This window comes from Eumetopias jubatus, unplaced genomic scaffold (genome assembly GCF_037043125.1).
Source record: "Eumetopias jubatus isolate StellerSeaLion01/CBP00866 unplaced genomic scaffold, mEumJub1_p1.0 scaffold_3, whole genome shotgun sequence".
NCBI classification, from domain to species: domain Eukaryota; kingdom Metazoa; phylum Chordata; class Mammalia; order Carnivora; family Otariidae; genus Eumetopias; species Eumetopias jubatus.
Genome location: NW_028274809.1, coordinates 71,381,437 through 71,402,853, shown reverse-complemented (window position 1 = coordinate 71,402,853; position 21,417 = coordinate 71,381,437). Strand labels below are relative to the sequence as shown.

At 37.4% G+C, this 21,417-nt stretch overlaps 1 protein-coding gene across 2 annotated transcripts in view; it reads right to left on the bottom strand.

The window, feature by feature from the left end:
• LOC114216503 (CD302 antigen) overlaps positions 1-21,417 on the bottom strand; it is a 131,429-nt gene that overhangs the window by 30,526 nt on the left and 79,486 nt on the right. Inside the window, exons 30-35 of one of the 2 annotated variants that reach the window (XM_028113099.2) lie at positions 17,583-17,809; positions 15,858-16,026; positions 12,923-13,072; positions 10,460-10,582; positions 8,382-8,549; positions 4,455-6,695 (exon numbers count right to left, since the gene is read on the bottom strand). In XM_028113099.2, the coding sequence (XP_027968900.1) occupies positions 6,517-6,695; positions 8,382-8,549; positions 10,460-10,582; positions 12,923-13,072; positions 15,858-16,026; positions 17,583-17,809 (1,016 nt within the window). In that variant the 3' untranslated portion in view covers positions 4,455-6,516. Of the gene's footprint in view, positions 1-4,454; positions 6,696-8,381; positions 8,550-10,459; positions 10,583-12,922; positions 13,073-15,857; positions 16,027-17,582; positions 17,810-21,417 lie in introns of those variants that run through there. The other variant, XM_028113100.2, reaches the window with a different exon arrangement.

Below are 21,417 nucleotides of genomic sequence, written 5' to 3'. Positions count from 1 at the left end.
AGAGACCCCGTGTCGATCTGCGTCATATTGGTGCCACTAGTTTTGATCACTTGGTTAAAGTGTCTGCTAGATTCCTCCTTTGGCTCTAATGGTCAGAAACCTTTTCAAAGCCTCCTCTGGGTGGACTATGTCCCTTAGACAACGTTTTTATTTTTTTTTTTAAGATTTTATTTTATTTGAGAGAGAGAGCACAAGCAGTGGTAGGGGCAGAGGAGAGGGAGAGGCAGGCTCCCCACTGAGCACCGAGCCCCATGCGGCTGGATGGGAGGACCCTGAGATCATGACCTGAGCTGAAGTCAGACCCTTAACTGACTGAGCCACCCAGATGCCCCCCTCAGATAACTTTTATTTGTTACCAGTTTCCTGGATTAAGGGTCATTAAACTATGCTTTCACAGCCCTTGATGAATTCTGCTCCTACCTTGAACTTCTAGCCTCCAGAAATGTGAAGCAATAAAGTTCTGTTGTTTAAGGAAAAAAAACCCCAAACTATGCTTGCTATAATGGATATATAAATTAGACAACTGTAAATTGACTGGGGAGGGTATCTGGCACCAGACCACACAATGCACAAAACAGGGCCAGGTAAGACCCTGACATGACCTCATATCATTAGCAAAAGAGTGCTTTAAAATCGAGTCTAAATTCAACAATAAAAAGCCAAAGAACTCAATTTAAAAATATACAAATTATCTGAATAGATACCTCACCAAAGAAGATATACAGATGGCAAAAAGCTTATGAAAACCCTCAACATCATATGTCACTAAAGAATTGCAGACTAAAACAAAAATGGGATATCACTATACACCTATTAGAATGGCTAAAATCCAAAACACTGACCATACCAAATGTTGACGATGAGGAGCAAAAGGAACTTTCATTCACTGCTGGTGGAAATGCAAAATGGTACAATAGTTTGGAAGCTTCTTGCAAAACTAAATATATTCCTACCATACACGTCAACAATTGTGCTTCCTAGTATTTATCTGAACAAGTTGAAAACTTACATACATACACACAAAAAATTGCATATGAATGTATACAGTAGCTTTATTCAGTTGCTAAAACCTGAAAGCAACCAGGATGTCCTCCAATAGGTGAGGGACAAACTGTGGTACATTCATACAATGGAATATTATTCAGCATTAAAAAGAAATGAACTATCAAGTCATTAAAAGATGTGGAAGAACCTTAAATATATAGTGCAGCATTATTAGCTATAATCACTATACTGCACACTAGATCCCCCAAACTTCTTCATCTTATAACTGGAACTTTGTCCAACATCTCCCCATTTCCCCCGCCCTCAAGCCCCTAGTAACCACAACTCTACACTCTTCTAGGAGTTCAGCTGTTTTTGATTTCATATATAAGTGATACCATACAGCATTTGTCTTTCTCTGTCTTACTTTTTTCTTTGTATTGAGTTATAAGTTGACATATAACATTATATTAATTTCAAGTGTACAACATAATGGTTCGATGTTTGTATATATTATGAAATGATCACCATGAGTTTAGTTAACATCCATTGCCATTATAATTATAAATTTTTTTCTTAAAAATAACTTTTTTTCTTGTGATGCTGACTTATTTCACTCAGCATAATGCTCTCAAGGTTCATCCATGTTGTCACAAATGCTAGGTTCCTTCTTTCTCATGACTAAATAATATTCCACTGTGTATGTATGTGTGAGATATGTATCTATATAAAGTTTTTTTAATCCATGCACCCACTGACAAATACTTAGGTTGCTTCTATGTCTTGGCTATTGTAAATAATGCTGCAGTGAACATGGGAGTGTAGATATCTCTTCAAGATGTTGTTCTCATTTCCTTTGAATATACATCCAGAGGTGGGATTTGCTGGATTATGTGGTAATTCAAGCCCCAACGTGGGGCTTGAACTCATGACCGCAAGATCAAGAGTTGCGTGCTCTACAGACTGAGCTAGCCAGGCACCCCTGGTAATTCCATGTTTAATTTTTGAGGATGGGGTCTCTTCTTTCTTCTTCACAGACTCCTGTTCCTCAACTTTACTGAAGTAACTGAGGACAGGTAGAGGAAACCAATCAATTTTCCTAATGGTTGTCAGTACAAATATATGGTTTTTAATTTCATCCAGGCCCTGTATGCCTTTTCTGTGATCCTTTTATTTGTCTTGGTCATTGTCCTCCCCCATTCTTCTGATCAGGTATTTCAAATTTTTTATTACTCTGTTCAAGCCAAGACCCAATTTGCTATTCACGTTTCTCAGCAGCAGACCTCCCTTTCTACTCAGTAGAGATAGGGGGGCATCAGGTATAGACAAAAATCTTCAGTACTTACTGCTCTCCCCTTCTCTTCCACGCAGGTCTTCCTTGTGTGGCCTCGGAGAGGAAGGCAGGCTTCCCCAATCCATCCAAACCCAGCTCCTCCTTCTGTGGGCTTAGACCCACCCATCTCCTCCATCTTCCCCAAGATCTTCTTCCATGACTCCGTCTCTCTCCCCTCCATCGTTAACTTCTCTCTGTCCACTCTTTGTGGACAGATTTGTTTTGATTTGTTTTGTTTTGTTTGATTTTGTTCTGTTTTCTTTCCTCTCAGCTTCTAAACCTGTGAACCACTTTCCTCCTTCTTTGGAAAAAAACCTTCTTCAATCCTCCTCCCTCCAGCTGTGACCCAATCCCTGTCCTTTCCTTCTCCACTGTACTTTGCAGCATTTCACTTTCCCCATTTTCTAGTTTCCCTTTTACTTCAAAGCTCACTCTGGATTCTGGCTCTGCTAGCTACATTTCCACTGGCTTAGATCACTAATGTTTTCCTAATTTCCGGAGTCCAGTCTTATCTGACTTTGCTTCTCTGTTGTTTAGCGATTGGAGCAACGTTGACTTGGTCTTACCGTGCATTAAAAGAGTATTTGGCCAGGGAACCTAAACCCTAGGGCTTCCCAGAGCTGATCGTCAGCCCACATAAGGTTCCTGGGGAAGGTCCCCGGGCTGAGCATTGCTGAGATCCCTTTTGGCCTGAGATAGGGGGGAGGCCTAGATAACTTCCGGCCCAAAACAGAGTGAGGCCTCTTCTGTGTATTTCAGCTCCCGTATGCCCAGGAGTGGGAAAAACGGGATGAAGACGAAGGGCTGATGAGGAGCTGCAAATAACCCAGGAAAAACGATAAAGGCCTGCATTAAGACAGCTGATAATGGAGACAGCCACTCTGTGAGAAGCCACAGAACTGTTGGATTAGGGAGACGAGAAAAAGAGGATTTGAGGATGAATTCTGGGTTTCTAGCTTGGGAGTAGAGGGCTATGGTGTCTTGCTATTGACTGAAAGAGAATATAAGAAGTAGAACTGGTTGGAAAAAAACTTTCTACAATTCTGCTTGTGATGAATTTAGCTTGGAAAAAAGAGAAATACACACATATTAAATCTGTTGAAATGTAGATATTGTAAGAATGCTTTGATTTAGAATATGCAGGGAATTAGATGTAACTTTGTATAGATCATGAGGTCTAGTTAAAAAAAAAAAGCCTTTGAGATCTAGTTAAAATTTGTCTTCTTAAACAAGACAAAATTACTGAACTAATAACAAATCTTCGTTTCTCCAAAAGGGTTTTAGGATTAAATGAACCTAAGATAAAGGAATCTGAATCTCTTTCCCTAGCATAAACTCAGCAGTGGCATAAGGATCGGGGGTTACCAAACTATTGCAGTCATGTGCAGAGGGGGACTCCCAGATAATGGCGACATCTTGCCCTAGGATCAGGGAGGGGGATATGTTGTGTGTGGGGTGAAGAGAGGAAAAAGAGGGTGATCACTGGTATCACTTTTACATTTGTCCCTGTACCTGATCAGTCAGTATATTTACTTGCTTTTTTAGGTACCTGGTTTTGAAAGACCAATTTTGTTAGACTACAGGTGGGGGTTGGATTAGCTAGGGAAGCCTGGAAAAGGCTTCTTCAGTTCTTCTGACACAGCTGCAACAGGCAAAATGGGAAAAGGAACCCAATATGGGCAGTTCTGGTCATGCTGAGAAGGACTTTGAGGTAGATTGTCCAGTGGAAGTTAGAAATATGAGCCTGGAACTGAACATGTGACCTATTGACTTAGAAGTGGCTGACAAATGTCTTGGTTTGGGTGGTGGGGGCAGGATCTTCTGAAGAAGCACCAAAAATGAGAAGTAAGTGGGCCAAAATTGGAATTTCTGCTGATCCAATAGTTAAAAGACTTGCTAAGGATTGCTGAGTCAAAGGCATCTGAAAAAGAAACTCAAATCAAACATTCAGAGATGTAGGATGATTATATTCTTTTTTTTTAAAGATTTTATTTATTTATTTGACGAGAGAGAGAGGGACAGCCAGAGCAGGAACACAAGCAGGGGGAGTGAGAGAGGGAGAATCAGGCTTCCCGCGGAGCAGGGAGCCCGATGCAGGGCTCGATCCCAGGACCCTGGGATCATGACCTGAGCCGAAGGCAGATGCTTAACGACTGAGCCACTCAGGCACCCCGATTATATTCTTTTTTTAAAAAAGATTTTGTTTATTTATTTATTTTGAGATAGAGAGAGGGAGTAGGGGGAGGGGGAGAGGGAGAGGGAGAGAGAAACCCAAGCCGACTCAACACCGAAAGTGGAGCCTGATGCAGGGCTCGATCTCACAACCCATGAGATCATGACCTGAGCTAAAAGCAAGTCGGATGCTTAACCAACTGAACAACCCAGGTGCCTCTGATTGCATTTATTCTTTAAATAAAGGATACCTTGCATTACAACAACTGCACACTTATTTTTTGCTATACTATATGCCTAACATAACACAACCCAACATAGAGATATTTTTTTGACAAGGATCAACAACAGTTTTACTTAAAAAAATAAAACAACTTTATTACAGTATCACTACTGTATATAACTGTACTTTTCTTTTTTTTTAAGATTTTACTATTTTATTATTTTTTAAGTAATCTCTATACCCAGTGTGGGGCTCGAATTCACAACCCCAAGATCAAGAGTTGCACGCTCTTCCAACTGAGCCAGCCAGGCAGCCCGCATAGGTGTATTTTTCACATCAAGTTGATTTAGTGCTTTGAAGAAAGTCTTTAACAGCTAAAATTGTGCAGATGACAGGGCAAGAGGAATAGTCTAACAAATTCAATAAAAATATTTCAGGACAACCGTATTATACTTTCAGACTATAATAAAACTGTCTTAGAAAATTATAAGTCTATCATAGTATAAACACTCTAAATCTTAAAATAAATCTATGAATATTATAGAAAAATATTCTAAAGTATAAACACTGAATAAAAAATTCATCATGTCCAATGGAAACTATTATTAAAAATATATTCTTGGTGGTAAAATTTAAAGTGATAATCACAAAACAGTGTTTCCTTAATCATTTATCATCTAAAATATTTTAGTAGTAATCACAAGGTTTAGAGTTTCACTGTAACTTTTCATTTTTACAAATGCAAGATATACAATTTCCTTCATAGACCCCTTTTCTCTAGCTTACAGAAAAGGGCAAAAAAGTAACACAAATTTCTTAGTCAAATTTGACATGTCATATAAAGCATAAAAATTATGAAATCTTTAAGAACTTGTATCCTTAGCTGGTTCCCTTTAAGAGGAAAGAGTTATATATTGTACATAAGAAAAGACAAAAAACACACTGCTACAGTATATCTAAATCAATCTAAAAACAATGTTCTCACACTTTAGGAAAATGTTAAGTACTAAATCTCCTTTAAAAGCCATTATTTTATGAATAACTATGACAAAACAAAATATTTGCATTTAAACAATTTTGGTATGAAATATCTCTGGAACAGTATAAGAAGCATCTTGTCAAAAGCATTATTTTACTGTGTAAAAAAGTAAGCATATCTCATTGTTTAATACTTTCTCCTAAATGCTACAAATGACTATTTTGAAATAATGTTGATATTATTTACAGTTATGTTTTTACCTTGAGGTACAAATTTCACATCAGGCTGGATATTTTTTTTTAAGTAGGCTCCACACCCAGCATAGAGCCCTACGCAGGGCTTGAACTCACAAGCCTGAGATCAAGACCTGAGCTGAGATGAAGAGGTGGACACTTAACTGACTAAGCCACTGAGGTGCCGCCCCTAAGTTAAATATTCTTAAAAGCTAAATGGAGATTTATGACCTATAACATGCCAATTTTAAGTCTCTAAGCAGTTGTGCTATTCATATATACATATCCTAGTTACTAACTACATTCTTACAGAGAAAAATGCACATTAAATTTATTACCCTATAAATAATTTGGACTTTGGTTCCAGCTTTGGTTCTTTTCCATTCTATTAAGGTTCTCCATTCTACTAAGTAAAGTTTTAAACATGGCATTTTGTGGATAATTCACTGTAGATACCAGCACAGCAATTAAACAACCGAAAAAGTACTTACGATTTGTACTTTAGAACAGAGTAAATACTGACACTGGGAAAAACCAAAATGGCTCATTTTCCCCAACACGTTAGTGCAAATTAGCAAACTTTTAGAAGAATTTAGTCATTGAAAGTGGGAAGCATAATCTCATCTTCATTCATTCCTTGTTCATATCGAACTGAAGAGAAGCCTGGCCAGTACGACCGGTTCCTTTGGAAGAGGAACCAAACCAGTGCACTGATGAGAGCTAAGACACTTAGCACGGCAAATGTGATAGTTATTCCTCTGTAATCAGGGCCTAGAATAGGAAAAGGTTTGACATTGGAGGAGAGAATATAAAACTCATCATTATTGATTTATACAGTAGGCTGTGTGTCACGTGTGTAACCTCTGTACAAATTAGACACAATAAGTACCTGATTGTCTCATAGCATTAACACAGAATGCAAACTCCAACATCAAACACTGAAGCGTTTTCTTTTCAGATTTAACTCTTTTCCCTTTCATTTAAATCCTATTCATTGTTTTAGCAATTTTCTTCTAAAGAAGTTAAAGCATTATCTTTATTCTCACTTTCCCCATCACCCTTTCAAGAACATCACATCCAGCATATTACCTTACTTTGATAGCAAATTGTTAAAAGTTGTAAATTTTTGTGTTTGACTTACCTAAGGCCAAATAAAGTGTTAGTTGCTTTAAAGCAAATTTAAGACTTTAGGATGACTTCATTTAGCTCCTAGCTATTTTCAAATGCTGTCCCAGACCCCTTCTTTGCATGCTGCCCAGATGGACTCAGTTTGTCCCCTTGCTTTAAATACTATCTCTATGCTGACCTCTCTTCTCTCTCATATGTCCAACTGCATGCTAGACATTCCATATGAATATCTCTTCTCCGTATAGACAGCTCAGAATGCCAAAACAGAACTCTTGGTTTATGCCACCATAACCCTGCTCCTCAGCTCCCCCCATCATCTTCCAGTTGTTTTCCATTTCACTCAGCATAGAACCTGAACTCTTGACCCTTGCTTCCAGAGTCCTGGGTGTCTGGTGCCTGCCCACCTTTCAGATCTTCCTTGAGCACTCATCAAGCTCATTCTGCTTTAGGCTCTTTGTTCCAAATGGTAGTTCTGCCTGGTGTGCCTCTTCCCCTGATCTTTGCTTGGCTGGCCTTTCAGATCTCAGCTTCAGTGTCTCCTGCTCTTAGAGGTCTTCCCTGATAACCTAATCGAAAGTAGCCATCCCCCTACCCAGCACACAAAACAGGGCATGATGTATAGCAGACACTCCAAATATTTGCTGAATCAGTGCATGAATATACAAATACCAATCGTCTAGCATTGGGGTTTCATCTTTAATATTTATACACCAAAAAGACATTTTTAGGCTAAATCTTCAAAACTGTTGCTGTGAAAAATTTATAGCTCTTTTCTCTAGAAATGAAATTAAGATTTTTATGGTTATTTTGTATATCAATTCATGATGAAATCTAAGTTTAAATTATGACTTCCTATAGATGCTCCTTCCAGGAAATTTTAAATAATTAAGTCCAGTTTTGCACTGTTGCTAAGTTAACCATGAGTTTTATGGGAACGAGGAGAAAGGAAGCAAACTGACTGCAGAATTAGACCTTTGAGCTTTTACATATTTGACTGATAGAATCAAATACATCTTAAGAACATATTCAAAGAAATGAGTTCCCCAATACTCTGGCAGCTTCTATTTTTCTTAGGGAAGAATTATACAAACTTTAGGCTGTCTAGTAGTTTCATCTGGGAGTCTTAGACATCTTGGCATTTCTATCTCTTGCAATCTATTTTTCTGACAGAAAAAATCTTCATGGCTTCATCAAGTTTTTTGGATATACAGAAAGGACTAAATAAGGACTTTCGGACCAAGTGCAAAACTTTGCACATAACTGAGTTGCACATTTATTTCCTGACCTGTTCCTCAAAAAACATTCCTTAAGGACAGGTTCCATACTTACCCAGAGGAACTTTGCAGACAACTCTTCCGTAGCCTTGTGAACATTCAACTTTTATCCAAGTTTCATTTGAAGCTAACAAAATGCTACATTTTCCACCACCACTCTTACTTTTATTTGCCCATTTGACAAATGTCACTTTTGATCCATCTAACCAATTCCAAGACTGATCTAAAGAAAGAAATTAAGTTTATTGCCTCTAAATTTCTTTTCTTTTTTTAAATTTAAATTCAATTAGCCAACTTATAGTACACCATTAGTTTCGGATGTAGTGTTCCATACTATATCAGTTGCATATAACCCCCAGTGCTCATCACATCACATGCCCTCCTTAATGCCCACCACCCAGTTACCCCATCTGCCCACCCACTTCCCCTCCAGCAACCCTCAGTTAAGAGTCTCTCATAGTTTTCTCCCTCTCTGATGACTTCTCATTGTGTTTTCCCTCCCTTCCCCTACGGTCCTCTGCCCTGTTTCTTATATTCCACATATGAGTGAAACCATATGATAATTGTCTTTCTCTGATAGACTTACTTCGCTCAGCAAAATACCCTCCAGTTCCATCCACATCAATGTAAATGGTAAGTATTCATCCTTTCTGATGGCTGAGTAATATTCCATTGTTTGTGTGTGTCTGTGTGTGTGTGTGTGTGTGTGTGTGTGTGTGTGATATGACACATGCCATCTTCTTTATCCATTCATCTGTCAATGGACATCTTGGCTCTTTCCACAGTTCGGCTATTGTGGACATTGCTGACATGAACATTAGGGTGCAGGTGCCCTTTGGGATCACTACATTTGTATTTTTGGAGTAAATACCTAATAGTGTAATTGCTGGGTCATAGGGTAGCTGCCTCTAAATTTCTAAGGTAAAATGGCATATGACTCATACAACTCATTTACTTGGAACTATGCTATGCAACTATTTAAAATGAAACTTATTAAAAATGAAAAAAAATAAATTAGTCCTTCAGTTGTACTTGTCACATTTCAAGTGCTCAGTAGCCATGTGGCTAGTGACTACTCTGTTACACAGCACTGATATAGAACATTTCCATCTTTGCAGAAAGTTCTATTAGACAGCACTGATATAAAATCTGGTGTTTTGATTAAAGTGCAGAATGCTTGCACTTTGATTGTGTGAGAGATAGAACTGAATCCCCGTCAGCATCCTCACCCCCAACTAAAAAACTCATATCATTAAAGATGTGCCGGGGGAGTAAGGGTCAAGAGGGTCCAGGAGGGGTGCCCCACCATGACTCCATTTTTATTTTCCAGCTGAGATAGCACCACCTTGTGGTGATAGTGTAAACACAATTTAGAATTCATTTTGATGGCCAACTTTGAATCCATTCACTTTTTGAAGTACTTAATATTTTGGGATTCACATTTATTTCAATTATTTAGAATTCAACTTAGCTTAAAATGTAAAAAAAAAACCTTCCTATTCTACTGCATTTGTACTCTTAATTCATTCTTTATCAATTCTACGTTCACTCAAATCTTTTATCCATTATTGCTTGGAGTAATCCATTATTGCTTGAAAATTTCTTCCACAAATCTTTTTTAACCAATTCTCTCTAATTTTATTAAGCTTGTTTGAAAAACAAAATAACCATTTAAGAAAATTTTTCTCTATGGTAAAAATGTTTCAAGAGGGAAGAGAACAGCAAGAAGAGAACCTTCTGAAAAACAGAGTTATAAGCTACAAAAGCACAGGCGATAGACACTAGAACTCTAAGGGAAGGAAGTCATGAGTTCTTTGTGGGAGCCTGGGGGGCACAGATATTGCTGTAGGAGAAAAAAATACGTTGTCAATCCAAGTATCTTACACCTCTAGAACATCCCAATTGATTTAACCTGATTTTCTATTTCATTAGTGTTTTCCATCGTTACTAATATGTCACTCACATATTTATTAGGAATTTATAAGTCTCCAAAACAGCCAGCAGACCTAGCTTTTTCATCAATAAGGAGCATTTGAATTAACCACCACTTAACATTCTTTAGCAAGGCTGACTTGGTATTTAGGACAAGTTGGAATTTTCTTTGCACACTGTGCACACAAATATGTCACTTACCAGAAGAATATTGAGATAATCCAAGCCAAACTCTCATGGTAATATTATTATTTTCCCTTATCAGTCTGCTCACGAACTTATTTTCATCTTCATCCTCTATGGTAACAATAGTTGCAGAATGATCTGTTGAAGGAAAACAAACCCTAAACTAATTAGCTTTATGCAAACTAGGGAAGTGGATATTTCTCAACCAGCCATTAAAAAAAAAAAAACAAAAAACTACCATGATCAAGATCATTGAGAAATTCAAGCGTTACATAGAGAATATTTTGAAAATCTGGTATTTGTGTCAGATTTTTAAAAGTATAGCATTAATAGATTCTAAAAAATTTAGAAACACGTGGAAACTTTACATAGAGAAATTTTATGTTTCTTCAAAATGTTTACCTGATAAACATTTTGATCTTGGAACTGCCTGCCAGTGAGATCATTGTGTATGAACAGCTAGTCATAAGAAGTGGGGTATATGATTGTAGAAAGATGTGTTTCAGCATACTCTCCTCAACAACCATTTCTGTATAATAACTCAGCTTTAAATTTGCTTCTATTAAAACGAAAATGAAAGCAAATAGGTTTGGGATCTTGGGGAGAATTTCCTTTAATATTATCTTATACATAAGCGTTTTGGTTATGCCCATTGTAAGTTCCTAAGTACAGTATGGAATCGAATACTCTTGAAGTTTGATAAATTGCCCTAAACCCACAGAGCAAATAGTACTATCACTATCATCAGGCAAGGGATAGAAATAAAATAATAACTAGACTTGGAAATCAATCCTAAGTGGAATCAAATAGTCTTCAACAGTGACAAGCCTATTAACAGTGACAAGCACTTGAACTAAAGCATTTCTTTTGTGGTGGTGGCATTGGAAGAAGGGCTAAGGCAAGTCTTTCCTCCTTTATAGAAGATCACAGTGTGCATGTGCTTGTTTAATATTACATAATTCTGTAAGGGAAGATATTATCACTGTTTTACAGATGAGAAAACAAAGGCTCAAGGAGATTAAGTAAATTAGTCAGTTTTACGCAGCTAGTCAGTTATAAAATTAGAAAGCCAATCCCAATCCTTTCTAATAATAATAATAGTTTGAATGCTCACTATTTGCAGGGCACTGTGCTACATTTGCATACATTATCTTATTTCATTAATTCCTACAACAACCCAACCTTTGAAATAAGCACGATTTTCATTCTCACTGTTCAGATGAGAAAAGAGAAGCAATTATGTAACTTCCATAATATCCCTCAGCTAGTAAGTATGGGAGTTGTGCATTAAAACTTAGACCTGTCTGCCTCCAAGGCTTACATGAATAACTCCCACACTACAGTGACAGTAAACCTTTCTATTTTCTCCTGTGGGAGGAAGAGGCTTCTGACTTCCAGAACGTATGTATAGTTCACAATAGTTCCCATTGTGTGTGTGTGTGTGTGTGTGTGTGTGTGTGTGTGTGTGTATAGCACATAAGAGTTCCCACACAAAAATTTCCATCATGTAGTTAGCAGTAACAAGGAGATTTTAAAATCAGCCAAATGTCTCCACAACAGTTAGCAAAATAAATGAGATAAATGCCATCAGTCTGGCTAAATTGCTATTCAAGGATGCAGGTCTTTGAAATATTCTTGGTATTCTCCCTAGAAGTCATTTCACAGTTTGACTATAGGGTAAATTTATCATGGGAGAGATCCAGTTATTGTTGCCCTTTCTAAAATAGTTAAATCTGAAGACAAAAAGTCCTGTTCCTTATGGTGCTCAGAGGATGTGGGCCATTTCTATTGCAGAATGGAGGAACAACCCATGCTTCCTTGATTACTCTGGTCAGGATAAGCTTACTTATTCATAACTAAGTAGTGGGAAAATCTATAATTTTGTATTTAATACTTAACCTTTACAAAAAATTTGCCTCCTAATCCCTTCATCTAAACATATCTAGCTTTATTTAAAATGATTTCATTTGTCATTTTCACATAATGGTTCACTTAGGAATTTTTTATTCTACTTCTTTCCACTTACTTTTATTTCCCATGTACTCTTACATTGGTCATTTATAATGGCTATTTCAATATTCCACTTAACTCATATATCATAAAATACTTATCCACTAGGCTATAGGTTATAAAATGCTATTATAAATATTGAGTGTTTTAAAAATGTTTTAAAAAGATTTATTTATTTATTTGAGAGAGAGAGAGAGTACATGTGTTGGTGGGGAGGGGCAGAGGGAGAGGAAGGGAGAGAATCCCAAGCAGACTCCCACTGAACGCAGAGCCCAACTTGGGGCTTGATCCCACAACCCTCAGATTATGACCTGAGCCGAAATCAAGAATCGGACATTTACCGATTGAGCCACCCAGGTGCCCCCAAAATATTTTCCAAAATATAATCATTATTTCAAATTATTTTCTTGGAAAAAATTCCAATGATTAAATTATTGAGTCCAAGAAAATCAATAAATTTTAACTCACCAAGTTTTGAACAGAACTGTTTGGCTTCTGAGAAACTGTGCAATGCCTGGTCAGATGTGTAACAGTGCTCCTTGTACTGGATCCATTGTGACGCATTCTCTTTTACTGCTGGACATCTTGATGAGTATGTATGAGAGGACACCTCTTTAGCTATAAAAATGTTAGACATGACTGTAAAAATGCACAGAAAAAATAGCTGACTTTTAAAATCTCACTAACCCCTATTTGAAACTGTGGTTCCTATAGGTAAGAAGCATTCAACTCAATGCCCACATCAAAGAAAGCTACAGCCCATACTCTAATAAGAGTATACATTCTGATTAGCTTTTTGCAGTACCATTTTTAAAACTGAGAAAACAGAAAAAAGTATTTAGCCCTCGAAGAGACAGAATAAGAAGCAAAGATAGGCTTGGCAGGCCTGTAACTACTTCAAAATAATACTTAAAATTGTTGCTTTCTTTGGATGCTTTTTATCTTGATAATATAAACCTAGTTTTACCTTGCCATATAAAAAACTACTTCTAAAATTATATCCACAAGTGAAAATTTGGTAATTTGTTTACAAAATACAGTATATCTGCATAGCACAATCTGTCTCCTACAAAGACAGCAGCTATGCCTCTGTACCCATTAAATAATAACTCCCCATTCCTGTCTGCCCCCAGAAACCATCTTTCTACTTTCTGTTTCTATGAACTTGACAACTCGAGGTACCTTATATAATTGGAGTCATATGGCATTTGTCCTTTTTGTGTCTGGCTTATTTCACTTAGAATAATGTCCTCAAGATTCATCCATGCAGGTTGCATTATGTATTATGTGTCAGAACTTCTTTCTTTTTGAATGCTGAATAATATTCCGTAGTATGTATATACCACATTTTGCTTACGCATTCATCTGTCAATGGACAACTTGGGTTGCTTTCACTTTTGGCCATTGTGAATAATGATGCTGTGAACACGGTTGTACAAATATCTGTTCCAGTCCCTACTTCCATTTCTTTTGAGTATATGCCCAGAAGTGGAATTGTTAGATCCTATGGTAATTTTATGTTAAAATTTTTGATAAGTCACCATACCATTTTCCACAGTGGCTACATACCACTTTTTATTCCCACAAACAATGTACAAGGGCTCCAATTTCTCCACATCCTTACCGACCCTTGTTATTTTCTTTTTTTTTGAAGAGTCCATTTTTTTTTAAGTTTTTGTTTTTGTTTTGTTTTGTTTGAGAGAGAAAGATGGGTTGAGGGGAAGGGGCAGAGAGAGAGAATCTTAAGCAGGCTCCATGCCCAGTGTGGAGCCCAACAGGGGGTTCCGACCTCACAACCCAAGATCACGACCTGAGCTGAAGTCAAGAGTTGGACATTTAACCTACTGAGCCATCCAGGAGCCCCTTGAAGATGCAATTTTTAAAGTTTGCCCTTGGGGGGCGCCTGGGTGGCTCAGTTGGTTAAATGTCTGCCTTTGGCTCGGGTCATGATTTCGGGGTCCTCACTGGGCTCCCTGCTTCTCCCTCTCCCTCTGCTGCTCCCCCTGCTTGTGCTTTCTCTCAAATAAATAAATAAAATCTTTTAAAAAAATAAAATAAATTTTGCTCTTGTATTAGTTTCCCAGAGCTGCCATAATAAATTGCCATAAACCTGGTGGTTTAAAACAACAGAAATTTATTCTCTCACAGTTCTGGAGGCAAGTCTAAAACTGAGGTGTCAGCAGGATTGGTTCTTTCTGGAGGCTCTCAGGGAGAATCCGTTTCAGGCCTCCTCGCTTCTGGTGGTTGATGGCAATCCTTGTCTTGAAGCCACATCACTGCAATTTCTGCTTCTGTCATCAAAGGGCCTTCTCCCTCTGTGTCTGTTTCTCTCCTCTTACAAGGACACCAGTCATTGGATTTAGGGCCCATCCTAATCAAGCATTACATTACCCCATCTTAACTATTACATCTGGAAAGGCTCTTTTTAAATAAGGCTGCATGCTAAGGTTCTGGGTGGACATGAATTTGGGGGGGGGATACTATTCAACCCAGTATAGCACTGAATTTGTGTTTGTTCATGTTGTCATTCTACTTGGTCCTATAAAGTCTGGTTAGCTAACACAGATGTCCTTTCCATTTTTTGTTTACTTTTCATGGATTCCAGTTGATTTTCTAAAACATTACATTTATTTTCTGTACCTAACAACTGAGATGTCAGTTCTTGATTATCCATTTATTCCTCATTCTTGAAATCATTCTCCCTTTCTTATATTCACTTGCTTCTCTGGATAAAGTTTTCATATTTTTTTCCTGCTTGAATCTGTTTAATTCCAAATGTTGAATCTTCTCTGGAGGATTCTTTGGAGCAGAAAGCAGGGCAAGCCCTGAGAACTGCCACTGCCACCATCTCTTGCCTTGTCCAGCAGGCCTCTGCAGCTCCTGGGTGGTCTTCGTTCTTGTGCTCTTCTTCAAGGCTCCACCTACCAGTCAGGATGACCCCAAGTCCAGCTCCTGATGGAAGGGGCTTTTTCCTTAGATTTTAAGGATCATATAAGTTTGCAAAATGCTTAGTTACACAAAGTTAAATAGATTTCTTTACTATAGAAATTCCCAGAGCCATCAATATGGTAAATCAAACCTAAGGTATTTCCCAAATTTATATACTGCTGAACTCTTTTTTAAAAGGAGCATTTCAGCCTTTGAAAAACATTGCTAAGTGAAATTTAAATTCACATATTAGTTATAGGTACCCAGTGACAGAGGAACTGAAAGTCTTCGGGAACATACCCTGAATGGGTATATCATATTTGTTTCTCTTCACAAAGTATCAAAATTGTTTTTATAGGATTTGTGAATAAACCTTATTTAAAAATTGACAAAAAATTCCTTTGAATATTTAATCATGTGCAAAAAACAAAATGTCATATTTTAATAAATATAGTTATTCAAAATCAAGTCTTACATTTTGTAGGTTTATAACAAATAGCACCATCACTAACAGACTTGCATTTTTCATGTCTCCAAATTCCTTTTGGATCCAAGACAACACAATTTCCAGCAGACTGTTTATCTTTCCATGGGATGTAGTCAAATGTACTGCCATCAGACCATTCAAAACTTGATTCACTTCCCTGTTTTAAGAATAATAGAGACAAAAAAAAAAGCTTAGGACTTTTTTAGCATAAGAATTGATTTTTTTAAAGATTAATAGAGATAACCTGATTCCAGACAAAAGAATGTTCAAAAATAACATTAAAAAGAATATATAGGGGCGCCTGGGTGGCTCAGTCGTTAAGCGTCTGCCTTCGGCTCAGGTCATGATCCCAGGGTCCTGGGATCGAGCCCCACATCAGGCTCCCTGCTCCGCGGGAAGCCTGCTTCTCCCTCTCTCACTCCCCCTGCTTGTGTTCCCTCTCTCACTGTGTCTCTCTCTGTCCAATAAATAAATAAAGTCTTAAAAAAAAAGAATATACATACTTTAAGAAGTATTGGAATGGATTTTTAATTATTTGCTTACAATTGTTATAGGTCTGGACCTATTTGTAAAATCAGGGATTTACTTTTGATGCTTTGATTTGAGACATTTACTCTGGAGCAATTTAAGTAGGACTTTACATTTACGGACAGAGTTACTATACTCTGTCTCTAGATTTATTTTTTATAAGGATGAGTTTATATAACACTTGAAATTAAATGACATGCAAATGGCTTCCATTTGTTACAATTACAGATTTACAATCCCAATCTCCATAATATCCTGAATATTGTTTTTTATGTTTTATATTCTGCGATTTGTGTCTCTGGCTTCATTTTTTCATATTATAGAAGCCATCAAACAGCAGGGGGCTGGAAGAAAATACTTCCCACGAAATTTATATGGGAAGATTACTTTTGGTTTTCCCTTGCTTCTATAATCCTAATGTGTCATCCTTTCTTTTGTTTTCTTCACTTTGTTCTAAAGATTATTTAAATTAGGCCTTCAATACTAATCTCAATAGATGCCTATTTTTGGTGTACTGGACATTACTATAGGTACATGAATATACTAATTAATAAGATTCAAATAGAGGCACAAAAGATATGTTTACTACCAAAACATTATTCTCAGATAGTGCAATTTGTAGGGGGAAAGTGAGAGAAGAAAGTATACATTTATTAGTTCTAACATTAAGAATTTTATTTGGCATTTTATATAAATTTTTGTGTTTCTCTTCACTTTAATCCTATATTAAGGAAAATACTATCATCCCAGTTTTACAGATGAAGAAGAAATAAGCTTGCAAAGGTTAAATAACCTGCTCATGATCACTGAACATGTAAATGGAAGACCCGCCACTAGTACTGGACCTCAGGTTTTTCTGATTCTGTGCTATTCCTGTTTTACCCGCTTTCCAGTTGGTCTGCCCCAACTAGGTGACAGAGCAGTGTTGTTGAGATATTCATCTACTGGGCCCTTGGGATGGCCTGGGAGTGTCTAGGGCAGCTGCAGTCTGCCATTTGCCCTACTGCATTCTACAAATACAAATTTCTATTTGGTTTGTGTTGCAAAAAGGTAAGAAAGCACTATGCTATGCAAATTGAGTCCCAGGACTTAATCTGATGTTATACTTTGAATTAATATCTTATGCCCAAATTTCCAACCTCCTAACACATTTGGAAAATTTCTGGAAAATAAAACAAGACTTACATCATGACTTGAGAGCCCAATCCATAGTGGAAATCCATCACGTTTTACGAGGTCTTCCAGAAAGAGCTGGCCATTTTGGTCATGAACACTTGTCAAATAACCTCCACTTTGAGAACACAAGTTTAATGCTTCATACCATGTTACCTTTTTTTGTATAACATTATAAATACCATCTTCATATGGGATAAACTGTGGCAGAGTAGCATTATATTCTTCCTTGTAGTCAACTATAACATTTAAATTAAAAGTATTAGGGATTATATTTAAATTATTTAAAATACATATTTTGGACAGCAAAGAAATATAAACAATTATAAGAACATATTATGAGCAACTATATGCCAGCAAATTAGATAATCTGGAAGAATTGGATGCCTTCCTAGAGATGTATAAACTACCAAAACTGAACCAGGAAGAGATAGAAAACCTGAACAGAACCTAACTGCTAAGGAAATTGAAGCAGTGATCAAAAATCTCCCAACAAGAGCCCAGGGCCAGACGGCTACCCAGGGGAATTCTACCAAACCTTTAAAGAAGAATTAATATTTATTCTTCTGAAACTGTTCCAAAAAATAGAAATGGAAGGAAAACTTCCAATTTCATTTTATGAGGCCAGCATTACCTTGATCCGCAAATCAGACAAAGACCCCATCAAAAAGGAGAACTCCAGACCAATATCCCTGATGAACTGTATGCAAAAATTCTCACCACAATACTAGCCAATAGGATCCAACAGTACATTAAAGGATTATTCACCACGACCAAGTGGGATTTATTCCTGGGCGGCAAGGTTGGTTCAACATCCACAAATCAATCAGTGTGATACAGTACATTAATAAAAGAAAGAACAAGAACCATATGATCCTCTCAATAGATTCAGAAAAAGCATCTGACAAAGTACAGCATCCTTTCTTGATTAAAACTCTTCAGAGTGTAGGGATAGAGGGTACATACCTCAATATCATAAAAGCCATCTATGAAAAACCCACAGCGAATATCATTCTAAATGGGGAAAAACTGAGAGCTTTTCCTCTAAGTTCGGGAACACAGCAGGGATGTCCACTATCACCACTGTTATTCAACATAGTACTAGAAGTCCTAGCCTCAGCAATCAGACAACAAAAGAAATAAAAGCCATCCGAATTGGCAAAGAAGCAGCAAAACTCTCACTCTTTGTAGATGATATGATACTTTATATGGAAAACCCAAAAGACTCCACCCCAAAACTGCTAGAACTCATACAGGAATTCAGTAAAGTGGCAGGATATAAAATCAATGCACAGAAATCAGTGGCATTTCTATACACCAAAAACAAGACAGAAGAAAGAGAAATTAAGGAGTCAATCCCATTTACAGTTAACCCAAAACCATAAGATACCTAGGAATAAATCTAACCAAAGAGGCAAAGAATCTGTACTCAGAAAACTATAAAATACTCATGAAAGGAATTGAGGAAGACACAAAGAAATGGAAAAACTTTCCATGCTCATGGATTGGAAGAACAAATATTGTGAAAATGTCTATGCTACCTTGAACAATCTACACATTTAATGCAATCCTTATCAAAATACCATCAACTTTTTTCAAAGAAATGGAACAAATAATCCTAAAATTTGTATGGAACCAGAAAAGACCCCGAATAACCAGAGGAATGTTGTAAAAGAAAAACAAAGCTGGTGGCATCACAATTCCGGACTTCAAGCTCTATTACAAAGCTGTCATCATCAAGACAGTATGGTACTGGCACAAAAACAGACACAAAAATCAGTGGAACAGAATAGAGAACCCAGAAATGGACCCTCAACGCTATGGTCAACTAATCTTCGACAAAGCAGGAAAGAATGTCCAGTGGAAAAAAGACAGTCTCTTCAACAAATGGTGTTGGGAAATTGGACAGCCACGTGCAGAAGAATGAAACTGGACCATTTCCTTACACCACACACAAAAATAGACTCAAAATGGATGAAAGACCTAAATGTGAGGCAGGAGTCCATCAAAATTCTAGAGGAGAACGCAAGCAGCAACCTCTTTGACCTCAGCTGCAGCAACTTCTTCCTAGAAACTTTGCCAAAGGCAAGGGAAGCAAGGGCAAAAATGAACTATTGGGACTTCATCAAGATAAAAAGCTTTTGCACAGCAAAGGAAACAGTCAACAAAACCAAAAGACAGCCGACAGATTGGGAGAAGATATTTGCAAATGACATATCAGATAAAGGTTAGTATCCAAAATCTATAAAGAACTTATCAAACTCAACACCCAAAGAACAAATAATCCGATCAAAAAATGGGCAGAAGACATGAACAGACATTCCTGCAAAGAAGACATCCACATGGCCAACAGACACATGAAAAAGTGCTCAACATAGCTCGGCATCAGGAAAATCCAAATCAAAACCTCAATGAGATACCACCTCACACCGGTCAGAATGGCTAAAATTAACAAGTCAGGAAATGACAGATGTTGGCAAGGTTGTGGAGAAAGGGGAACCCTCCTACACTGTTGGTGGGAATGCCAGCTGGTACAGCCACTCTGGAAAACAGTATGGAGGTTCCTCAAAAAGTTGAACATAGAGCTACCGTGTGACCCAGCAATTTCAATACTGGGTATTTACCCCAAAGATACAAATGTAGTGATCCGAAGGGGTGCATGCACCCCAATGTTTATAGCAGCAATGTCCACAATAGCCAAACTATGGAAAGAGCCAAGATGTCCATCAACAGATGAATAGATAAAGAAGATGTGGTATATATATACAATGGGATATTATGCAGCCATCAAAAGGAACGAAATATTGCCATTTGCAATGATGTGGATAGAACTAGAGGGTATTATGCTGAGCGAAATAAGTCAATCAGGGAAAGACATGTATCATATGATCTCACTGATACGAGGAATTCTTAGTCTCAGGAAACAAACTGAGGGTTGCTGGAATGGTGGGGGGTGGGAGGGATGGGGTGGCTGGGTGATAGACATTGGGGAGGGTATGTGCTATGGTGAGCACTGTGAATTGTGTAAGACTGTTGAATCACAGACCTGTACCTCTGAAACAAATAATACATTATATGTTAAAAAAAAAAAGAAGATAGTAGGAAGGGAAAAATGAAGGGAGGAAATTGGAGGGGGAGATGAACCATGAGAGATGATGGACTCTGAGAAACAAACGGAGGGTTCTAGAGGGGAGGGGGTGGGGGGGATGGGTTAGCCTGGTGATGGGTATTAAAGAGGGCACGTACTGAATGGAGCACTGGGTGTTATACGCAAACAATGAATCATGGAGCACTACATCAAAAACTAATGATGTAATGTATGGTGATTAACATAACATAATAAAATAAAATTTAAAAAAATACATATTTTGGGTAAGACTGGACATGCAATTATTTGTAAAGTTAAATAAAACTGGATTTCTTATTAACAAGGGAAGTAAAATGTAGACTTTATTTTCATTATTGCCACAACACATATAATATGTTCTTAAATATTACAGTTGTCTGGTTGACTAAAGAAAGGTATAAACACTGTCTTTCATTTAAGGAGCTCACATAGGAATTGGGGACAGAAAACAACAATTCCTGAAACACAGGCCAAACAATTAACCACTATAATATGTGTGACTGTAGAGAAGGAGAGATTCCTCTGAAGTAAGAGAGTCCGAAAGCCTGCTTAACAAATTCGGTTTGCAGAGTTTAGGTTAGATGAAATTAGGACTAAAAAAAAAAAAAAAATAAGGTAACCAGAAAGTAAGCTAAAAACAAATGAAGACTCATATAACAGTAACAAAACCACAACGATGAGGGTACTTCAAAGAGGCACAGAAGCCAAGTGAAAGAGCCA